The sequence below is a fragment of the Anastrepha ludens genome, chromosome 3 (assembly GCF_028408465.1).
Source record: "Anastrepha ludens isolate Willacy chromosome 3, idAnaLude1.1, whole genome shotgun sequence".
Classification (NCBI taxonomy): domain Eukaryota; kingdom Metazoa; phylum Arthropoda; class Insecta; order Diptera; family Tephritidae; genus Anastrepha; species Anastrepha ludens.
In genome coordinates this window covers 86,110,036-86,132,343 of record NC_071499.1, presented here as the reverse complement: position 1 = coordinate 86,132,343, position 22,308 = coordinate 86,110,036, and the positions used below count along the sequence as shown (strand labels likewise).

The 22,308-nt window shown below is 33.2% G+C and overlaps 1 protein-coding gene across 4 annotated transcripts in view; it reads right to left on the bottom strand.

Annotated features, from left to right (window-relative positions):
- Nucleotides 1–9,761: 9,761 nt before the first annotated feature.
- LOC128858363 (kinesin-associated protein 3) overlaps nucleotides 9,762–22,308 on the bottom strand; it is a 93,159-nt gene continuing 80,612 nt past the window's right edge. For 2 of the 4 annotated variants that reach the window (XM_054094556.1, XM_054094557.1), the window contains exons 9-10: nucleotides 21,447–21,703; nucleotides 9,762–12,904 (exon numbers count right to left, since the gene is read on the bottom strand). In XM_054094556.1, coding sequence (XP_053950531.1) covers nucleotides 12,754–12,904; nucleotides 21,447–21,703 — 408 coding nt within the window. In that variant the 3' untranslated portion in view covers nucleotides 9,762–12,753. Of the gene's footprint in view, nucleotides 12,905–16,111; nucleotides 16,191–20,720; nucleotides 20,983–21,446; nucleotides 21,704–22,308 lie in introns of all 4 variants that reach the window. The other 2 variants (XM_054094558.1, XR_008454003.1) reach the window with 2 other exon arrangements.

Genomic DNA, 22,308 nt, shown 5'->3' with positions numbered 1-22,308 from the left:
TTTATTGACAGTGTGAGCATTTTACTTCAGTGAGTCTGCTTCGAGCATAATCTCTGGATAATTTGCTTTTTTGGATGAACTAATATTGGCACCACTCTGGATTGGCTTAGTCATCGATAAATTCCTTCAGGAGAATGGTACTAGGACCGGTTTTTAAGTGTTAATAGATTATGATTTCCAGTTGGCTCTAAGTTTATAGAATAAAAACATTCGAAAAAATATTTTAATTTAGTAATAGAAACTCAAAACCATGGAAATTTTAAATTTACTCTACCCTGTCGATATTCCGAAGGGAAGTTACGTTTCAATTGAGATATTTTCAGAAAAAACGGAATATAGAACATTGAAAGTTTTAGTAGGCTCAGTGCAGTGCTTGCGATGGATATATATTATATATGTACCTTAGGGCGGGCCGATTTAAAAATCGCTCATTGCTCTGTGAAAATCGTATTCTAGGGATAAAAATAAGAACTTTGACCCATTTAGAGTGCTCCAATCGAGTCCAAATGTATGACCGACCCCCACTAACTTTGGACGGCCGATCCACCCATGCCAGTGGCACACCCCCTGGAACTCCCCTGGGGGGTTCCCCATACAATCATTTCAAAATATCACCATTTTTGGCCTTTAGAGAGAGAAAAGAAACTAAAAAGTTCGACCCAAATTGGGGGACATCAGAATTCGTTTTAGAGGTTTGGTTTCTTCGGCAAAGTTTCTTATTTTGATCCCTAAAATATGATTTTCACAGAGCAATGGGCGATTTTTTTGCCTCCCCACAAATCGACCCGGCCTAATGTACCTATATATGGACATATATGAGATGCATATTATTATTATTTGCTGGAGCGCCGGCCAGGCGCGCAAATTGCCGAAACAAATAAGTTCCATTGTGGTCTATTTGCAACTTTTAACTGTATCTGTGGTCACATGAGCGAATCGTCAACAGTCGTGATTTCATTAATAGGCTTCACCACCATGTCCCTTTTGGTCGTCCTCTACGACAAAAGCATTACGGATTCCAGTTCAACGACACGCTGCTGATGTCAGTAGCAGATTTACAGATTGTGGATTATGTATTAGAGTGGGCCGAAAAGTTTTTTTTTGGGATCGAATTCGAATGGTGCTTCCGCAGTTGCACTGTTATACTAATAAAGTGTGTGCCAAATTTCCGCCCAATCGAACGATATCTTCTGTCGCCAGCGGAGTCCTCAGATATTGAAATTTCAGTTGATATTCTGAAAAATTTTATTTTTTCAGGATATTTTTTTCTCTATGCATACATTCCGGAGCACAATTCATACCAAAAATAAGGACTATAAACCAATTAGACATAAATTTACCCAAGATTAAGCAGCTGTACACCATAAAATAATAATAAAACGTTATTGATTGTGTAGCTTTTTGCCTACTTTTTATTGCGAAAATACGAGTACATAAATATTTCTGTAGCCCAGAACCCACCACGTTTCCGAGATATAGCTATCGTTAATTGTAATTAAATAAATACATAAATAATTATTCATTGTTTTTTATTACTCGCTTACTGAAAAATAAAAAAAAAAGGTTTTATTGTTATAATTTGACATGTTTGACAACAGTTTGTGTAAATGATCCGAATCAATTTTGTTTCATTTGCAGAGAGTATATGTTTAAAGAATACCGGTTAATCTGACACTGTTCGTAATTGAGACTTACAAAAATTACTTTGGTCACCCTATGGAAATGAAAAATAAGCCTTGGATTCCTCAAAAGGTATGCAAAATATGCGTTGGGTTTCAAATAAGAAAAGTAATAAATTTAGGTATGAAACTGCTGCGGTCTGGAAAGAACCCGTGAACCACCACGACGACTGTTATTTTTGTTTGATTAACATAACTGGCATTAACCGGAAAAATCGAGCTAAATGGGAGTATCCTGGCCTACGGTCGACATATAGACGTGCTTGAAGCCCTAAGAGATATCACCTGAACCTCAAGCTGATCCATCACAGGAGGAGCCTATGCGTTCAAAGGCGAATACTGACCGTAGGGATAGTGACTTTGAATGTGTCCTGGAAACGCCAAGACCATTCAACCAAGATGATTTAAACGAGCTTTTCAGATATCAAAGTCTGTTTCTGAACTTTTGGCTTCTAGGCTAAAGAAGAAAACTTAGTAACAAAGGAAACTAAAATTTTTTATTACCGCACAAAAGCACAAAATCTTCTGAAATATTTTGCTGAAGAAGATGATTTTGAATTTTGTAAAGATATACCTGGTTTAATGGCTCCAATGGGATTGCAAAATTACGTTTCTAATGAATGGCGTTTATTCATAGACTCATCGAAATGGAGTCTAAACTGCGTTTTCTTGCGCTATGGGAATAAATTTGGGTCATTGCCTATAGCACATTCTACAAAAACAAAAAAAATACCAGTCTAACGGTTAGACGCGATAGAAGTGAAACCTTCCATAAAACAAACTGAGAGAGAATGAGACGAAAGCAGCATTAGGAGCGGGATAATTATAGGTTCATTATAATATTGCTATAAAGTTCATATTTTATTTTCTTCATTTTATTGTTATTCATCCTCAATGTTTTCAATTTCAACAAATGAAACGAGTGGCTTATGATAGCTAAAATATGATACAAATGCTTTGGTTTCGATGTTGTCAACATATCTTTGAAATACCGCGTCAATTGTTGTTTTTGATCGTGTTGTCGATTCAGTTCGATTGTTACACATTTTTAAATTGTATGTTGTATTGAGAAAATCAATTAAAGGAGCTGTGCTCAATGCAAAATTTACGGTAAAATCGCCACTTAAAATCATTGGAACTTTATCATAATCTTTTCTAAGTATCCGCGATACTTCTGGTGTATACTTTATTAAATTTTCGTGAATGAATTCCGTGATGCTATTTATTGATTGATTCGGTGAAATATAAATTGCCACAATTAAAACTGTTTTTCCATTGCTCAATCTGGTTTCGTATGCCCATATTTCTCCCACTTTAGAGAGCTGAACAGACAGTGATTCTAGTTGCTGTGCATTCAGATCTATCTGTGGAGTTACAATACGAGCACCGTCATTTTGATTGTGGTATATTGCAACACCGCCTGCAATTGTGGTATATTAAATATTTAAAAATGAAAATATTTACGAATATAAAAATAGGGACGCAATACAGCACACGCGGTTGCTTTATGAGCGTCGTAACGCGTATATTACACAGACGTACTAACATACACACAAACATTCGTGGGACGCTTGGTCTAAGCAAGTATTAGGTAGTGTAGTATAGGTATACATAATGCCTTCTCGCTCACCGTGGCTCCGTAATACGCAGGCGCGCACACATACGTACTAGCATACATACAAATATACATACGTATGACGCTTGAACTAAACACCAAAGCAAGTAATAGGCAGTGTAGTATACATACTACAATACTCACTATACTAGCGTGGCTCAGCAGTACGCAGCCACACACACGTATACGTATATCAACATATAACGCTTCGTAGTGTCGCTTTTTCGTTTCATCGATTCTCAAATCACTCGCAACGATTCTAAAGAAGTTTTCACATCAAAAAGAAGAATATACAATTGTTGCCTTGGTTTTAGATAAAATTAAATATGTGGAACACAACTGACTCATATGCGTCGATTTGAAAATGGTAAATTTCCTTCTAGGCCAACAAAGTGGTTACACAAAGTATCCCTGTTTTCTTTGCTTGTGGGGACAGCAGAGCTAAAACACAGCATTGGATTAAAAAAGACTAGCCTACTCGGGAAGCGCTAGTTCCCGATCAACAGAACGTATAAACCCATCTCTAATATCAAGGGATCATATAATTTTGCCTCCGTTACACATAAAACTAGGGCTTATAAAACAATTTGTAAAAGGTCTTGACAAAAAAGGAAATTGCTTCCATTTTCTATCAAAAAAGTTTTCTAAACTAAGTGCAGAAAAGATAAAAGCGGGAATTTTTGATGGTCCACAGATAAGATCTTTAATAAAAGACTCAACTTTTACGGACGTATTGACAGAAATCGAGAAACACGCAAGGAATGAATTTGTTTGGCCTGTTCAAAATTTTTTGAGGAATAAAAAAAGTTCTGATTATTCCCCACATGTCGAAAAACTAATGCGTCACTTTCAAAGTTTTGGATGTACAATAACATGAGCATTAAGTTACACTTTCTTCATTTCACCTAGACTATTTCCCTGCCAATCTTGGGGATCTAAGTGAAGAACAAGAGAGCGTCCTGGTGGAAACCTTCGTACTATCAAGGCTAAAGGAACGCATATGATGGCTGACTATTGTTGGAGCATTCAGAACAGGTCTCTGCCTTCAGCTTCAAAAAGAAAATCAAAAAAAAAAAAAGTTTTTTTTTCAACTTAAAAACTAAATAAAGACTTTATAAAAAGATTTGTGCGTCATATTTTTTTAATAAGGGCTGATACTGAAATTTCGGTTACAGATTTGAACTTCTCATACAAAATAGGCCAAAGATCATGTGTCATAACCCAATCATCTGATATGCTGTTGTGCAGAATAATTTATGATTTGTGCACATTTCTTGCCATTTTTTTTTATTTATAATCATAAAACTCATTTCCTTAAAATCCTTTAGAACGTGAGTCGAAAAAAATTACAGTCCCAAATCGTCGGCGAACTAAAATTAGACGTGGCTAACGACCCGCTAATTACTCGTATTTAAAAAAGAAGAAATAATCAATTCACTACACTAGATGAATCGCCTATATTGAATAAGAAATCACAAAACATAATGTGACTATATAAAAGAAATAAATAAATAATGGGCGCGTACATTTCTGATAAGTGGTTGGCCGAGCTCCTCCTCCTTAGTAACGTGCCTCTTGATATCTATATATATAAAAAGGAAATGATGTTCGTTTGTACGCATTTTTTTGGGCCGCTACGAGGCCAATTTTATTCGTTCTTTTTTCATATTATAGGGATCCACTAGGGGAAGGTTTTTAGCAAAAAAAAATTTTTTTTAAATATTTTCTTCATATAAAAAAAAGAAAAAATCAAAATATTGTACAAATTGTGTTTTTAGTGAAAATTGCCGCAGAACTTGCTCGATTCTTAGATTAAGTTTCGAATTAACATTCGTTTTATAGGTATGTACAACTTTTTTTGAAAAAATATGCGAATTTTTCGTTATTGTGAAACGATTTGTGTCGTGTTGCTAAGTTGCAAATTTTTTTCGACGGAGAGTAAACATAAACAACAACATGTTTATGATACAATCATGAATAATGTTAGCCATGGAACTGGTGGATTGTATTTCTTGGATGCTCCTGGGGGAACAGGAAAGACCTTTTTGATTTCATTGATATTAGCAACAATTCGATCAGATAATAACGTTGCATTGGCACTCGCTTCTTCCGGAATAGCGGCTACATTACTGGAAGGCGGTCGCACAGCACACTTTGCGTTAAAGTTGCCTTTGAATATGCAGGTAAATTAAACACCAACATGTAATATTTCGAAAACATCTGGAATGGCAAAAGTTCTTAAAGTATGTAAGCTCATCGTATGGGACGAGTGTACTATGGCGCACAAGAAACCATTGGAAGCTCTTGATAGAACTTTGAAAGATCTACGAGGAAGCCAAAGAGTCTTTGGAGGTGCCATGATTTTATTGGCTGGAGATTTCAGGCAAACCTTACCTGTAATCCCAAAATCTACGGCTGCAGATGAAATCAATGCATGCTTAAAATCATCGTATTTATGGAGACATGTAAACACGCTTACACTTGCTACAAACGTACGTGTTCAACTACAGAACGATCCGTCAGCAGCTGAATTTTCACACCAATTACTGAAAATCGGAAATGACCAAATGTCTGTCGATCCAACAGGAATGATTACGTTGCCTAACAATTTCTGCACTTTTGCACAGTCTAAAGAGGCATTGATACAGAGTGTATTTCCAAACATAGCTCAACATTACAAAAGCCATGATTGGCTCAGCGAAAAAGCAATTTTAGCTGGGAAAAATAAGGACATCAATGATATAAAAGAAGCTAATGGGTAACGTTGTCGAAGCAACAATTTTGAAAGGGAAGTACAAAGGAGAAGACGTTTTGATACCCAGGATTCCACTAATTCCAACGGATTTACCAAACGTTTGCAGTTCCCTATTCGCCTTGCCTTCGCTATTACAATTAATAAGGCGCAAGGACAGTCTCTACAAATGTGCGGTATTAATTTAGAATACCCAATTTTTTCGCATGGACAAACGTATGTAGCTTGCTCACGAGTAGGCAAACCATCGTCATTATTCATTTACGCGAAAGATGGAAAAACCAAAAACGTTGTCTACCAAAAAGTGTTACAATAAAGTTCGAATGAAATTCTATCAAAGAATTTGCTTTGTTTTGTATTAATTTTATTCTCTTTCAGCAAATCATTGAATTTATCGCCTAGCGAAGCGGGCGAGGGTACGCTAGTATAACATAATAAAATATTACTTACTCAATGCCCGCCTTTCGAATACGAATTCACCGATTCATAGTCGCGAAGTCTCGGTAGTTCTGTCAGAGAAAATGAGGAGCTCATCTCGCATACGAACTGAATTCATTGTGTTTATTGGGTAGGCATTCGTATTAACCCTCATGCCCATTTTTGTTGATTTTTTTTCATATTTATATTTTATATTATTTTCTTTATTTATACTATTTTCATTTAAGCAGAATGTTTCGTTTTGATTAGTCAAATATTTTCCAGAACACAATAAAACAATAATTGTACGTATTTAAATATACAGATGCAGCAATTAAATTTTTATTGAATGTATAGCTTTACGCAGTTCTCGATTTTCTTACTTTTTGTTTATAGGTATTTCAATTTCAGCTTTAAATACAATGTCTGTTGTATAAGTAACTTTATTTTTATTTCCATTTCTCTTTATATATATTGGATAATTTTTAGATCAAATTATGCATAAGTAATCTGATTTGTTAGCGCCTGTTTTATCTCATCTGTTCCACCAACTACATACGTTCACATCTACATAAATACTCAATTTCCAAATTGTTTACATGGTAGACTTTCAACGGCTATTATCAAGTTGACCTGCAAAGGCGATTTTTGGAAACTTTTTTATTAAATATTTTGCTGAATTTTAAACCCGTCTCTTAACAGTCGATTAAATTTTCCACTCAAAAGTTCCATCTTTCCGATATTTTGCAATATCGTAAAGTTTATTGTTGTGTTGAATTTTTTTCTTTGTTTTTTGTATATAGAATGGCTCATAATATATGTATATATCTTTTTTTTCATAATTACACGCTACATATGACAAAGCTTTTAGAGTTCACTCTTTTTTGTTTTGTATACATTTACAATTTTGTACGCTTATAATTTTGTAGATATCTGCATTAACTTGAATTTCTTAACAGAAAATAGCGATGAGAGTTTCGAAAAATTATTTAAAAATTAATTTAAGAACTTAAACAAAAAACTAAATGTATAAAAAATATGTAAGTGTACTTAAATTTAGGACCATTCAAATAACTACGCGTAGAAAAGAAAATCGCTCATTTGCAGAAAGATTGTCACAATAAAAAAATAATGATAATAATGAAGAAATAAATACAAAATTAGTTATATAGGCATAAATGACCACCTTTCATACAAAAAAGGTGTCTTTGCATCATCTGGCATAGTAATTGAAAGTTTTGAAACAGTTTTTCACGAATTTTTCTATTTCTTTTAGTTATGACGTTCTTGCTGCAAACGAGTTAAGCGAATAATTTCATCGACGCACATTTGGTACAGATGCAGCATATACACATGTGGTCCATAGTTTTTGTGGTAGAGTGTTTTTGTAGTCTTAAAGATCTAATAGATAGTTTCAAAGTAAAAAAAAAAATGCTTAAAAAATTAAAAAGCAGTTAGTTACTAAAAAAATATGGCATGTCGAAAGATGTGCATTTCATTTGATATTATTCGTAGGTTGCCCCCTAAACACAAAAAATGCTTAATATACTTATATAAAAAGCATTTCGTTAACACTAAAAACAATATTTGCAATTTCAAACGTACAGTGAATGTTAATAATAATCGTACTGATATTCATTTGCATGTTCGAAATATTTTTAATTTTTTTACTTTTTTTAATAATAAATTAATTAATTAGAAATATACAATATATAAAATTTTTGTGTAACTTTGGAACGCCATGCCAAGAAAGCAGTGGTAATCTTAGGTTATACAAGCACAACCGTAGGTAAATTTGGTAATATGTAGAATTCATTTCCTAACAAAATAAGTATAAATTAAAGTTTCGTACTTTTTAAAAAACGTGCAGGAAATAGATGAAAAATCACCAAATTAAAAAAAAAAAAAAATTATCAAGTTTTTTGGGGTTTTTAGAATATGCATTATTGCAGCTTATTATTATATATTTCAGTTAAGTTTAGTAGTTATAGGCTGCAAATTTTCTCCATTGAACGCGTTCAAGTATTTTTTGTTTCTGAGCAAATGAGCTGCAACCGAATTACCCACTTGTTTTTTAATATTTTGTAAATTAAAAAAACAAAAACTGGACTTTAGTTAATAATAGGTCTATTTATAAGTTCGTGCGGTTTTACAACAGATGGCGTAACTTGATTATTATTCCATCGATCCACATTTCCAAACATTCATTGGAGAGCTACTGTCGTAAGGCACAAACGTCAGTATAAGTTTTTTATTTGAAGCGTAAACAACAATATTTTTACCACACTTGAAAATGTCGAATTTCGTGCCAAATAATGTGTTTTTGCGGGGAATTCTTCTTCATTATTTTAATATGAAGAAAAAAGCAGCCGAAAGTCATCGTATCTTGGTGGAAGTTTATGGTGAGCATGCTCTATCTGAGCGAACGTGCCAGAAGTGGTTTGCACGCTTTAAAAGTGGTGATTTTGGCTTGGAAGACGAAGAACGCGAGGGTGCGCCGCCAAAGTTCATGGATACCGAATTGGAGGAATTGCTCGATCAAGATCCGGCTCAAACGCAAGAAGAGGTTGCAAAAACTTTGGGAGTTGATCAATCAACCATTTCCAAACGTTTAAAAGCCATGGGAATGATCCGAAAGGTAGGCCATTGGGTGCCGTATGAATTGAAGCCAAGAGACGTTGAACGCCGTTTTATGGCATGCGAACAACTGCTTCAACGGCACAAAAGAAAGGGTTTTTTGCATCGAATTGTGACTGGCGATGAAAAGTGGGTCCATTACGACAATCCAAAACGTCGGGCAACGTATGGATACCCTGGCCATGCTTCAACATCGACGTCGGCGCAGAATATTCATGGCCTGAAGGTTATGCTGTGTATCTGGTGGGACCAGCTGGGTGTTGTGTATTATGAGCTACTGAAACCGAATGAAACGATTACGGGGGATGTCTACCGACGACAATTGATCCGTTTGAGCCGAGCACTGCGAGAAAAACGGCCGCAATACGCCGATAGACACGACAAAGTTATTTTGCAACATGACAATGCTCGGCCACATGTTGCACAAGTGGTCAAAACATACTTAGAAACGCTCAAATGGGATGTCCTACCCCACCCGCCGTATAGTCCAGACCTTGCGCCATCCGATTACTATCTCTTCCGATCGATGCAACATGGCCTGGCTGACCAGCACTTCCGTAATTACGATGAAGTCAAAAAATGGATCGATTCGTGGATTGCGGCAAAACCGACCGAATTTTTCACAAAGGGAATCCGTGAATTGCCAGAAAGATGGGAAAAAGTAGTAGTAAGCGATGGACAATATTTTGAATATTAAATTTGTAACCATTTTACGTCAATAAAGTTTCAAATTTCGAAAAAAAACCGCACGAACTTATTCATAGTCCTATTATATTTTTTTTTTGTTAGAATATGTAAAAAGTGGCGCAAAACTAATCACCTAATTTTGGTTTTGGATAACATTTTTACCAAATAAAAAAAAAATATTTTGGATGATGGAAATCTTTATTCTGATTTTTACGCTCTCCATTGCTTGACTGTTTGTATACTGCAGTGTGCAGCTGTCTATTTCACAAGTGTCAAATAGGATTGACGTACGTCGCCATTTGCAAAAACTGAAGTAGGGTGATTAATTTTGCGCCACCTTATACTATATGTTTTTTTATAAATAAAAAAAAGTAAACATTGCGAAAAACAGCTGTACGATTTTCAGTGACACTTACTGTACATAAGGATGGCTCGCATTTTTGAACACACGGTTAGATGGCCAAAATTTTGTCGTGTTAAGTAAACATAGACCTCCACACTTCGTAAATTAACATTGAACATAATTACATAAATGTTTTTTTTTTCGTTTTCTATTTCAACACTCGTTTGAATAGCTTACATTAAAATATTTAGCAAAATTAGAAAAATTAAATAGAAAAATAAAAACAATTTCTGTAGTGAACCACAATTATAAATCACTATACAGTTGGATTCAAGTATCAAACAAATTTATTTATAATTATATTGTTGTTCGTTTCAAAATAACAAAAATCAAAAAATAAACTTTATGGGATTTGGTGGCTCCTTTGTAAATTACTACTTTTTTCGTAATGTTCAGAATTATTTCCATTGGTCGAAAACTGTAACTGGATTTTCTTATAACTGCAGTGTACATACCTATAATAGCTGGCGAGATTCGCTTAGTAATTAAGTCTCATCGCTTTTGTAAGTCAAATAACAAACTTTTATATCTTTAACGATAGAGGTTTAATTTTGAAGCGATGGAAGGCATTAACACTGAAATTTTAAAATCTGTTTCTTTACACTATAAACGCATTTGGTTTATAGAATAAGAAAGAAAAGAGTTGTAAACAAACGTCTAAAATGGCGTCAGCTCAATAACTGACTCTGCAAAATTCTCTGAGAACCGAGTACGGCACTGCCATATGCGCCGCCTTTTGCATTCTCTCAAACGTGAGTCTATCACAGAGTACTGTGATAACAATGCCTTAAATTTGTACCACCAGTCATACGAGTAGTAACCAACAAAGTGCATGGATGAAATATTTTTTTTTAACTTTTTCAAGTCTTGTAACACATTTTGTCGGGGAAAAGGAATTTATGAAAACCAAGTGAAAATCGTGCACTAGTAAGTTCGCCAGCTTGGGTGAAATATTTTACAACTTTGCCAGTTTTTTTTTTTTGCTTTCATTGCGTTATCAATAAAAAAGAAAGTAAAAAAAAATGGGATTAACGAGTTACAACGTCTAGTATGCCGAGCTCCTCCTCCTATTCGTGGCGTGCATATTGATGTTGTTTCTAATACGTTTAGTATTATTGGATAATCCTTTCTAAAGTCGTCCGAACTGGCAAGCTTTTACTCTATGATAGCAAAAATTATTTTTAAAAATGTAAGCTGCATTACCTATTTCTAAAGTTCAGTCGGCTAACGATTTTCTATGGTTAACTTCATCAACGATTAAGGGAAATAAAAACTAACAAAAAATTAACTAAATATTCAAATCTTTAAAATAAAAGAAAATAAAAAAATTATAATTAGTGTCATGGCGTGGAGTTGTTGTTCATTTCATTGATTAGCCTTAAAATATAATTTTGTGTATTTCAAACGTAACTATTAAATATTAGAAATTAAATACGTATCACAATCAAAAATATTCAATACATACATTTTAAAGTTTATAAATTGCCTTTTTGTTTGCATTGTCGCTAAGAATTAATTAACACTAAATGTACATACAAATACAACTAAATATGTATAAGCATAAGCATCTAAATATTAAAAACTAAAGGTTTAAAAAGACTAGCTTCGATGAATTGCATTGAATATTTGTCTTACATGCTTACATTATCCGTGGTTGCTTTTGCTTTTTGAGCGGATTGCGGATGTCGGGATTTCGGTACCTATTTCGGTATTTTGGTTCTTTGTTCTTTTTGGCTGTTTGCTGATTTCTGATTCCTTACATACATAAATTCAAATCAAATAGCTTAGATAGTACGAAAACATAAATTGTACTACATATACACTTACATACATAAAATAACTTGTGTGCGTGCGGAATATCGTTTTATAGCATTTCACTTACTTTTCGCTTGCTTTTAAAAATTTCAACTAAGTTTAAGTCTGAAAGAAGCATTGGCAAGCCAATTAAATATTATTATTAATTAGTTAATGTATGTATGTATGTAAATAGTTTTGAATAAAATGTAATGTTCAATAACATTTGTTTGTTCTAATTAAAATTCACACCTAAGGCATTTATACCCTTTCTTTTCTGCGCCTCAAATTTAATTGCTAATTACACATTGTCACCCTGTGTAAGAGTCGAATGTCGTGTTTGTTCTTTGGGGGGTAAACATATGTATGTACTTATGTAAATGCATCTTAATACAAATAAATATAGAACTGTTTTATCGTTTCTAATTGTATCTAAGTTGGTTGGTAGGTTGTGACTCGAATGGTGAGTGCTACGATTTGGACTGCCACAATCAACAACTATATTTCTATATAATAGTAGCAATAGTAATATTCTAGCCAAAATACATACATATATGTGACTGTCAATACTTATAAAATATAGATTTTTTGTTGCGGTGTTTTTTGTTTGCAGCTGTAGCGCGAAGGTTCTTCACGAACCAATCAGTTCGTTAAGAAGCAAGGGAGATCTGACAAATATTTGAGTTGCTACTAATTTTTGGTCGAGCAGACATACATATATATGTATGTATACTATACATACATACATATGTACGTGCATATGCGCAGCTTAGGCCATTAATAACTCCTCGTGTAGACCTTCGACGTCCAGTGACTTGTTCGACTTGAACATGTAGTTGCTATCCCCTTGACTGGATGTTTGTGATTTCGAACTGGATGTCATATTAAAAAGATCATCGAGGTCCTCGCTGCGCCGGTAGCTGTTGAAAGAAAAAGTTAGAACATTTAGGTATCTGTTTGTGAATAAATTAAAAATAGCGCTGCTAGAATTTAGCAAATCTATGTTAATGATTAGCGTACTTCGGGACTTGCTATGCGTACTAAGTACATACATACATATATGCACACACATACATATATTGTAAATATAAACGAATATTTATTACTGCAAAGAGGAAACGGGATTGATTTGTCGATGTAATTTTTATACTCAATGCATAACTTTGCCCACATAACGGTTGTGTCACCTAATATGATGCGATATGATGGCATGGCGATATCTGCATCGATAATATTCGACCTAGGCATGGCTCTTTGTCTGACTGTGCCAAAATTTATTGCTAGTACACGAGTTCCCAACTCAAGAGCAAGAGCAAAAGAATGTATAGAAAAACAACCACACAAAAATTGGAGTATAACTTTGAACTAGAGCTTATATAACATTATGCGGGGGTACAAAATTATTATAAGTGGCGCGCTAGAGACTTCAACTTATACTCAAATGAAAGCTTGAAAAATACGCGAGTTGCCACTTTTATGGGCTTAGATCATAATAGTTATAAGCCCATAATAATGCATACATACATATATGTTTATTATAGCGTAAGTTCAAGGTTTAACTTGAGTATAAGTTGAAATCTCTAGCACCTTAGATTTTTGAGCAAAATAGGGGTAAGTGAAAGCACCCAAAAACAAGTTGGTATATTTTTTACCACCTCTTTTCTGAAAATCATGACGCAATGGGCACCTTTAGAATCGTGTTCTGTGCGCAGAAATACACCAGAAACCAGGCGCATACCACAAAAAAAAAATATTATGCTGGTTTTCAAATAAGCAAAGTCCTCTACTGTACCAAAATTATAGTCGTCAACAGGGGTGACGCTATCAACACTTGAATGCGTTGCGTGTTTGTTTGATGAGAGTAGATACATATAATATTTTGTTTTGCTTTCGGAACATGAGGTGAAGCCATCAGCATATGCCAGTAATTTTTTGAGTTATATCCAATGTCTCGAAAACTGTTGATTCGATTACAACAATTTTTGATGAGCTATTAACTGAATATTTTGCATTGGACAACATAAATTATACCACAAGTTCTTCTACTAGCAGAATCTTTCATGAGAAATCTCCTTATAAATAAAAATCATCCGCTGTTTGTACACTGTTTTTAAAGCCGAACCTATTTAAAATTCCGCATTTTTTGTATCCAGTTTTATTAAAAAACAATGTCGAACATTCATTATATGGAGAAAATGCGCAAGAGTGTTTTTTTTTATTTTTTAATGTTCATTAGTTTCATTAGGAGATCTCAACGTCTAACAAAAACCATATAAATCTAATTAAAAAATTGTATATAAAAATTTGGAAATTTCCATAAATGTCGGGCATTTGCTATAAGGAGAAGATACCACCATACTGCATACCTAAAATCTTTCTAGAAACTACCATGGAGTTGGGATGAAAGTTTGTGGAATTTTTCTAATTTTTGTATAATATTAAATTAAAAAAAAAATTAAAAATGGGTTTATATTATTTTAGTTAGCTATAATGAACGACATACAGTTTAATACAAAAATAATGAATATTCAAACACAAAAATAAAAAAAAAATTGACAAAACTGGTTAAAATGTTGATGTTCTGTTGTTTTGTCGCGGAATGTAGATATTTCAAATGTTTTTTTGGGAAAAGAAACCAAAATTTGATACCAGTATTAAAAATGTTACAATTTCTCGGTGGCAAACATTCATTAAGATAAGTGCACAATTCGTTATTTATTGAAAAATTAAGTTTGCCAATGCTGTTACTGCAAATCAGCAACAGGCGGCGATGAAGAATCTGTCGCAAAACGCAAAACACACGAGGAACGTTCTGACGCTGCCCGATCTGCAGAAATTTATTCAATATGTGCAAGCCATCATTGACGACCATAAATGAGGGCTCTTGCGAGAGATGGTAATGTTTCTGAGGGTCTTATCCCTAGAGTTGTCCATGAAGATCTTCGATATAAATCCTACGTTACACGCCGAAGACAGTTTATATCGAAGAAAGCACGGGAAGAGCGAGTTATCCGATCGAAACGCCGTCTAAACAGAATTAAACACCCTGAAGCGACTGAGATCTAATGGTTTTTTTTTGTGACCACATCCAAAATACCAACCGCAGAAATTATCAGAATAGCAAATGGCTATGCTGCAATCCTATAATCCACGATGTTTCCAGCCACTGTTATGGTTTTGGGTGTTATGAGAAACAATGGACATACATATCACGTCACACTTCTTTACTCAAGGATTTCGAATGAATTCTGCTATATTTATCGAGGTTCTAGAGGCAGTAGTGAATCGCCCGATTAATAGTATATACGGTATTCCAGGAAGACTCTGTTCCTTCACATAAAGCGATGTCAACACAAGATTGGATGGCTGAAAATGTCTGTGATCACATAACATTGAAGTAACTCCTCAGACCTTAATGCTCTGAATTACTATATATGGGTCGTAGTTGAGCGTGAAATCGATAAGTATCCTTAAAATATCATTTTTTTTCAGAAGGCTGTAATTAATACCATTATTGCCCATATGAATAAGGGTTATTTAATTCTGGCATGCAATCGTTCCGTAGCTAACAATTGAGAAGGTCAAAGATAAGTATAATATATAAAAGCGCACAACTTTCCGATTGAGAATACGTATCGATAAACGATTATAGTCTGAATATCACTTGATAATATTTAATTCGATTTGCAAGGAACTGTAAGCGGTTGTGTGATACGAGAAGTTATGAATTGGCGTGGTAAATAGTGAAAAAGCGTTTTTTTTTGACTGTTGTGAGAAAAAGTGTAAGTGTACAGGTAATGCACAAAAGGGACAATCACAACGTAAGGATCGAAGCCTTGAAAGAATTAACATACAAATATTTCATATAATATTATGGAAAAAAGAGAAAAAACATATTTTCATATTCATATGAACAAACATTAAATAAAACGCACATTTTGGAAGAGGACTAATGCAAGAAACGGATGTGCTACATATTTTTTATGATAAATGAATATGTCTGATTTTTTGAAATTTCTTAAACGTTATCGAATATAATTTCCATCACAGAAATGTGGATGAGTGCGTTGCTTTGGACGATATGGGCGAAAACACATATAAAAATATTAAATAAAATGAATAAAAACCTTTTTTAGTTTGTGTGAACGCAAATGGATAGTTGGCCATTGCTTTTGCCTCAAAGCGCTTGTGCGGATTTGTGTCCATCTGAAAATTCAGAACCAGCATTGCCGTTTACTAAAAATAGCATTCAATCTAGTAACAAAAAAATCTTAACGTTTAATGTCAAAATTTGTTGTGTCGTAAAATTTACATTGCTTTATTTTCCCGATATGTAAATAAAGGGATAGTGGATGATTTTTTCAAGCCCGACTTTCGAGCAATGATTCTGGGCTCCATCGGCTGAAGGCGAAAAGTGTATGAAATAAATTAAGTCGATATTTCGTAGGGGAAATAAGTAGAAAAAATTGAAAAATATGATAATCGAAATACTATTTTCAAATCTCCGAAAGCTTACTCTTCGGCATCTATTGTTGAATCTCCAAGTGAATATCGGAGATGAAATAATGTCACGTAAAACAATCTGCTGTTCAAATATGGCATAAAACAGTAGCATTTTCCATTTTGAAAGGAAATCGAGAAACTCATTTCAATGTTAAGAAAAGCTCGATCTGAACCTATCTTCTATTTTCATGAATCATATTAACATTTTGGATATGTTACCTATACCAGGTCTTCTTAAAATTTTTCCAATAGCGAACTGCTTCAACTGAACAAATATATTGGCGATATCTTTTCGGGGGTACTATATAATGTAATAATGCGAATATAGACATTTGGTAATAATAAATCATACAAAAAAATTTAAAATAAAATAAATATTTAAAATAATAAAAATGAATACCAGATTCAGTAAATTCAAATTCATTAAAAACAAAAAAATGTAATATATTTGTGCTAACGTGTTGGGTGGCAGTTTAGATTTGCATAAAGAATTAAGCCCGGGTTGAATATTTGATACCACTGGACGTTGGATCTATTCGAAGTTTTGCAGAGTTGACCGACTTTTTATTGAATAAATGTTAATGTTGAAAATGCGGCTTCGCATAAATATGTGGTACAAAAGAGTAGAAGTATATTTAGTAGGGCGGGTCGATTTAAAAATCGCTCATTGCTCTGTGAAAATCGTAATCTAGGGATCAAAATAAGAAACTTTGCCGAAGGAACCATACCTCCTCTAAAACGAATTCTGATGTCCCCCAATTTGGGTCGAACTTTTTAGTTTCTTTTCTATAACTCACTGAAATTAAGTTTTTCATTTACATATGTTCTGACTAAATAAATTTCTTAAGAGAAAAAATAGATATTATTATAAATAAATAATAAATATTATTATAAATAAATAAAAATAAAGAAAAACATAGCCATTTAGCTGATTTTTTCATGTAAAGGCCAAAAATTGTGATATTTTTAAATTGGGGGACATCAGAATTCGTTTTAGAGGTATGGTTCCTTCGGCAAAGTTTCTTATTTTGATCCCTAGAATACGATTTTCACAGAGCAATGAGCGATTTTTAAATCGACCCGCCCTAATGTATATTATTTACAAAGGAAAGTCGGGAAACTATCGACTAAAATTTAAATACTTAAAAAGCATAAATTGCACTTTGCTTTCACTTACGGCAGAAAGAAGGTTCGCATTACGTGAATATTCCGTTTTAAATTACGAATATTCCGTTTTACATTACATTTACGAAGATTACACTGTCGTTTATTCAAATTAATTATTTCCAAACGAAAGGGGCCGTCAATGTTGATGTTAGAAGCTTCGGTTAGGACTGATCTTCTTACTTCCAAAGACTTTCGGTTAGTCAAAAACAAATGAGATTGAGGATTGCAGGCATTTTTCGAAAACTCAAGTTTCAAAGTTATATCACTCGATAAGTCGGCAAATCTTCTGAAGCATTTAAATCTTAATGAGGAACATAAGTTATTTGAATTGAGTATGGTTTATAAAACCAATTTCTCAACTTCAACATTTTAAGAAATATATTAATTCATTTCAGATGAGCAATTATAATATTAAGAATTAAATATTTATTAAAAAATTTTGCAGTGGACTGACATTTTCTGGGAAAGTGTGGCTATATCTGCGGAAATATTTTTTTTGGTTCACAATAACTACAAAAAAACACCTATTTGACAATTTTTAGAAATTTTTAATTATTTTAGAAGTTAGTCTTAACACATTTTTATTAAAAACTATTATTCTGATTTTATTTATTTTCTCACGCTCGTAATACCGATTTAGCTATTTTTTAAGCAGTTAAAAATGATGCTGCTTTCTTCCCATTCATATTTTTTTATTTTGCCATACAATTTTTTTTTTCAAAAGTTTTTAACGATTTTTAAAATATTTCTGACTTCTCAATCGATTTAGGGTCACGTTTTACATTCCGTTAAAACTTATTCGTAGAAAAAAAAATTTCCGCAATGCAATGGACGAAAGTTTTTCACGTTTTTCTCTTCAGGCCCAATTAATTGTATGAAAAAAACGCATGCTCGGTCATGCTTGCCTTAGACTCACTGTGAATCGACACTTGTTGAAAAGTACGATGCAGACAAACGTTGTCCACAATGATTTGTGGCTTTAAGAACTATATTATTTATCAAATATTTTTAAAATGCGTAAATCCACTTCAGTGAAAGAATCGTAACAACTTCGCATTGAAATAAAAAATTTAAAGTTTTGTTAAAACATTTTTTTAAATTTAAAAATAGCAATGAAATCTGATATTTCAACTGTTATACTTATGCCCGGTTTGACCAATCATTTTTAAAATTTGTCTGGCAGTGAGAATTTTAAGTTACACAACTTTAATTCGAAACTTTGCTGTTTTAAATTTTAACAGCCTAATTAAATTAAAATTCGTTGGTGAAGCCGGGCATTAGTTTGTATAAAAATCAGTATCTCCGCAGAAAGCCGTGCTTTGGCATGTAGCAAACAAGTTGTACAAGCAGAATTCAGGGCTCCGTGTTTTATAAAGTTAATGATTTTGACAGCATCACAAAGTTACTGCACTTAAATCGGCAATTTTTTATTTTTTTTGGCTATAAACTTTTGAAAAAATCTAGCATTCACACACATCACTGCTCCAATCCACACGACTTATTTATATACCATATATATATATATTTCTTTATTATTAAAATATCCTTCACACTTTGATCTATTATAATCCACAAACAGGAGGTCTTGTTTCTTTGTATTTGCCGGGTAATCTCCGGAGTTACAGAATCGATTGAGAAAATTCTTTTTTTACAAAAAACTACTGTAATCTGAGTTTCGCAGGCTATGCTATAGGTTATTTTAATACCTCGAAAAATGTTGATGATTTCACGCATATCCTGGTCCTGAGAACACTGAAATCGATAATTTTCGAAAAAAATAGGACTGATATATAGTATATATTTTTAACATGGGTAACAAACGAAAGGCATTTAAAAAATTTGATGGAAAAATAGTTATACATTTGGGGCATATTCTACGGAACCCGAAATATGAACTGTTGCAACTCATATTACAGGGCAGGATTGAAGGAAGAAGAGGTTGTTGTTGTTGTTGTAGTAGCAGAAACATTCCCCATGCATATTCGAGGAATGCTGCTGAAGTGACAGTCCTTGGCTGGCTATAAATCCGGATCGTTCCGGTTAGGAAGAAGAGGTATGGGACGTAAGCAGTTTTCTTGGTTGAGGCACATAAGGCAGTGGACCGGTATACAACGTGTGGGTCCCCTCTTGGAAGCAGCTAGAGACCGGGAATTATTTTCAAATATATCTCAAAAATTGTATTACAAAAAAATAAACAAAAATAAAAAAACAAATTAGAAAAAAAAGTTATTACTTTTAAATTGTATAATCGCTTACATTCGATTACGAATAGCAAATAAAAGCAACTAGTTTTATATGTGTATATACATACATGGCGTAACAGCCTTTGTTGTGTGTTTGGCCGAGCTCCGATTTGTGGTGAGCGACCTGATATTTTCCAAAAATGAAGGGATCTACAGTTCTATGCCACCTCCGAACGGCAGATGTTTTTTTATGAGAAGAAATACACTCAGGAGTTTGCCATTGCCTGGTAAGGGACGATCCGTATTAGAAAAAGCTTCTTTTATTGTTTGCTGTTTCAGGCCTCGAACCCTATTCGGCAATGGTGGCTGCTAATATTTTTGTATAATAAAATAAAGTTAATTTGAGTCCAATTTGACTTAATCGTAGTGCAAAAGGATATTTAGACTTAATTCAATAAGGGAAATTAAATCAGATTTTAATGTTAAACATTTTAATATGAAATATTTAAACATTCACTCCGGATAGTTTTAAAGACAGAATTGACACTCTTTTAACAATTGACGCTAATTGCAATTCATTGGTTTAACGCGCAGCAACGTACACCGAGTATTCGCTTGTTAATAATATTATTACTACTTGTTGTATGTTAATCATTAATTTTATTTTCATTATTGTTACTTTTATTCTTTTTTATTAATTATGCTATTATTATTATTATTATTCATGATATGCATTGGGTATAAAAATTTCATCGAAGCATTTGGTTTTAATTTTTTGTTTACATTTTTATGATGCAATTACTTTTCGTTTTAAACGCATCCAATTTTCTAGCGTACATACACACATACAGATCCAGAGGGTTATATTAAATAAAATACTCACTTAAATTTATAACCAGCGATACTAAAGGCCCCACAATGATAAGTTTTTATATAAAGAAAATATGAGTTGTCTTTGCTGAATAACAAATAAACGCTTCCGTTAATTTTAAGACGAGATTGACGGTGATTATATTTCTAAATCCATTTGAACTGCTTATACTTTTTAGATTTATTTAAATAGTTACCAAGACTTTAAACTAATAGCCCTTTCTTGTTTGAGTTTTTTTTTTTTGAGAATCTTTGGATAAAAGTTCCGCTTTCACCTACACGAAACAAAAAATTATGTAAATTAAATTAAAATTAAAATTAAAATAATCTTAAAAGTTCCGATATGATTTTGTATGTATTTAACTTTGGATTAACGTCTTCGTGAATGAGTAACAATAGGGGCTTTTCATTGCGACTCAGTCTCTTAGTTATTTTTTCGATACGCAGGTATAAAATAAAACGTAAAAACAATTTGCGTCTCGATAAAATAAACATTGAGCTTAAAACAAAAAAAAAGGTGGTTTCGCAAAATCAACGAAGAAACGAAGAAAAAAAAACGCGTGAATAGGGCTCATACGCATATTAATTGGAAAAAGCTAATTATTGAGGAGGACCTCAACGAACACCATTCACAATTGATTGCATTATTTTATATGTATGCAGCTTTATTGGCCTTCAACCGTTTAATACTGAGGTATAAAATAAATACTATATATCTAAATTTCAGGCTCACTCTTACCTGCTCACTGGGCGACTATAGGTGGACATTGCAGGACTGGCTGGATTGTTGCTATTGTTGCTTTCATTATCTTCACTTTCCTTATTCGTATTCGTACTATTGTACAGATCGCAATTATCCAAATATTCGGTACGTAAATAAGTGTCGAGTTCGTTTTCATCCTCATTATTGTCAACGTAGTCTTGTTCATTGTCTTGATCCTGCTGCGATTCTACCATGCAAAGCCACTGAGAATTGTGATTGCGGAATTTTTCGAGCTGTAAAAAAGAAAAATATCGCAGGAAACTCGATTAAATAATTGTTATTGGTTGAATAATTTTGAGCATAATCAAAAAATTACAAATTTGTTTATAGAATATCGTCTTATATTCTCAGACTGAATTGATAACACGCATAATGGGAGCCGATGTTAGGGAGAAGAAAGTGCGGAGAGGGGTGTAGTGATTAAATGGCTTACAAGTAATTAATGATTTTTTTTACCTAAGAACTAGACCTTCTAATTACTATGAAAAATCGATTGCTGAGTTCGAATGTCCACATTTTTCATTCTCTCAAATAGTTATCGAGATATGACCAAATAACGTTGGGGAGATCATAAAAATGTCTAATATTTATAGAATCCGTTAACTAATTAAAACAAGTAATATATCAAAATAAATGTTATTAAATTTGATATCTTTTTCATTAAATTTAAACCTTTTCAAAATATTTACAGAGTAAAAAAACCTCTTTTTTTCCAAAAATATGAAAATTTTCGATTTTCTATTGCAAGAAATATATAAGAAAACGACTTTCGAAAGTTTTCTCTTAGCCATTTCTTAGAACTTGCATATCTAGAAATTTTACGATATAAATAGAATAA